At 32.3% G+C, this 2,845-nt stretch overlaps 1 protein-coding gene across 1 annotated transcript; it reads left to right on the top strand.

Annotated features, from left to right (window-relative positions):
• Positions 1-109: 109 nt before the first annotated feature.
• Positions 110-445, top strand: LOC123680234. The gene has a single exon (XM_045618027.1). It carries the CDS (start codon positions 110-112, stop codon positions 443-445), a length of 336 nt encoding a protein of 111 aa, XP_045473983.1.
• Positions 446-2,845: the final 2,400 nt, after the last annotated feature.

Genomic DNA, 2,845 nt, shown 5'->3' on the forward strand with positions numbered 1-2,845 from the left:
TAGAGAGGACAAACAGACTATACTATAAGATATAAGCATTGTAAACAAGAAAGAAATTTCGAAATCCACAAAACTCATAGTATATAAGTCCGTAAACAGATTACAAGCCATGGAAATGAAGTACCTGAACAGAGTAATGGGAGTGACTAGAAGGGATAGGCTCAGGAATGAGAAAATTAGAGAGGAATTGCAAGTGGAGTCATTGGAAGAATTCATAGAGAGAAGACAACTGGAATGGTGGGGACACTTGAATAGGATGGAGGAGGATAAGCTGACAAGAAGAATTTGGGAGGCCAAGGAAGTTAGGAAAAAACGACGGGGAAGACCAGAAAAAAGCTGGAACGAAGTCATTGCGGCTATTTTGGAGATGAAGGGAACAAATGTGACTACAGCAAGACGTGTGTCGAAGGATAGGAAAGGATGGAGTGAATTTTCGAAGCAATAGGGACCACACCACATATTATACCCTACACCCAATGGGTAAAAGGGGTTTATTGATTATATATATATACTGTTAAGATCAATTAAAACAAAACTAAGTATATGTATACGTTCTGTGAAGAAGTATAATGCATTGATTTATTTGAGAAGCTTCCTTCCGACATTTATTTCTTAACCAAGATTTCCTATATCTAGTATTAAGAATGCCTTTTGTCGGTAGATTTAACTGTAGTAAACGATAAACTAACGTTCATTCTAATGCATAAAAACATAGAAAAATCAGATATCTTGCGAATAGTTTCCAAAAAAATTTCTGAATGGCGAACGGATGGCTTTTTTAAACGATATTTGGGTTAGGTTAGGTTAGGTTAGATTATACAGGATGTCCCAGAAGTAAACGTCAAGCCTGAATCGGGAAACATTTTAAAATTTCGAAAAAGCGTCGTGTATTTATTGAATTATATTGCATTTTTTATTCGAGAAAAATTAAAACAAATGAAGGTACAAATGAAAATGACAGATTCCCGGATCATTTTAGGAATTTAGCTTTTTTTTGTGATAAAGGTGTTAGTTCAAGTTTTTTCTGATAGAATCTTCTCTTCACAAGATATTTAACTTGAATTGGCATATATATTCCAATTTAAAGTTTTCATCATGTGATGCTAATTTTGAAGGCTAATCGACAGGGTGATATTTTTTTTGGAAGGGTGCCGCTCCTTTCCTCCAGAACTATTTTTTGATGAACCAGTTAAGGAAAATGTTCTTAGTTCTTCACTTTTTGCTTTGTTATAGTTTTGTCTTATCTGCTATCGATTTCAAGAAAAAAAATTCAAACAGCTAGAGAGCTGTTTGAATTTTTTTGTTTGAAGATTTCTAGAGAGAAATCCTCAAGAAAATCCAAACTATTATAAAGATCCAGCTAGTGAGCTGTGATCAATAAATTAATTTTAAGTTATGATACTTATTCACCCACTTTGTAGCAAAGATTAATAAATATTCGATAAACTCATATAAACATCACTAAAAAAGTACGAGTACAAGAAACACCCTATATCTTGAAAACAAAGCGTTTGCGGCCTCATGTTCATGTGACTGTTTATTTTGAAAATTATCCAAGGAATCTCTCGTAACTCCAATTCAGGAACACCCAGTATGAGTTAAGAATAACCGAATTATTTAGAGTAGTTTGGTTCAAACTCCTTTACCCAACTTTTTCTCACATTACATATTTGATTGAACGTTGTCGTAAAAATTTTTTTTTTCGATTTCGGACGCCAGGAGTCGCATAAACTCATACATACGACAGTGATCTAATAAAACACATTGCGGACAATAATTACGTTCAAATTGAGCCTAAAAATGGCGAATGGAGCGAGGCTTAACCATAGAACTCAAGAATTGATTGACTGAACTGAGTTGACACTTCGTCAAAATTAGAATTATTTGGCCTGATACATTTGAATATAGAACGGATTCATTCAAATGAAAAATATTCTAGTGACTTAATAAAATAGGCCTTACTTTTTGACTAAGTCCCAAAAATCAGGTGAACGAAAAATATAAACAATAGGCTGCCATATTTAGGCTCAGAAATCGTCAGTCAATCAAAAATGAGACCACTCGTGTCACCACTGTGTTTTATTAAGTCACTGTAATATCTACATACAACGTTGAATGCTCTTACTGGCTTTCAATGAAATAGCCTAAGATCTTGGATTTTATTTGGTTGTCATCGATGTTTAACTCCAAAAAGTGCAAAAACTGCTCCATCGATACTCACCTCCAATGTCAACACGGTTCCCTGTGGTTAACTTTCAGCCTAGATTGTGCTAGTCAGATTTTCTCATTTATTTATCATTAATATTTCATTCTTTCGGTTTTTACTTGAAGAAAGTTAAACTTCATTATTGAAAATTTTTTACCAAAAGTAGTGGTTGAATATATTGCCACTACTAATATACGTTCAAATATCGATATTGAAGTAAAAACTCAATCAATATATGTTTATTTTATATATATATTGTGTGTGCTGCATCCATGTAATTTTCTGAGGCAGTAGAGGAAATTAATTATTTGAAACAAATCATTAATTTATAGAGATCAATTATGTGTAGTTCAAGGGGATTCTGAAATATTTTATATTTGTCCTGAGCAATTACAAACAATTATTATAAATGCCTACTATCAATTATATAGTAATATCAAATCAACATTGAATATAAGTTTAAAGTCAGTCCTCAGATGAAAATTATATACCCAATATTTGGTATCAAAATTGTATAAACATTTTTGGTCCAAGAAACTATACATCAAAATGGATATTTTACATATTTCTAAAGTCATTGGAGAATGGTAAATCAAAAATTCCTTATGATACTAAGGAAATATTAGGAAATAGTAAAAA

This window comes from Harmonia axyridis, chromosome 5, assembly GCF_914767665.1.
Source record: "Harmonia axyridis chromosome 5, icHarAxyr1.1, whole genome shotgun sequence".
Classification (NCBI taxonomy): Eukaryota; Metazoa; Arthropoda; class Insecta; order Coleoptera; family Coccinellidae; genus Harmonia; species Harmonia axyridis.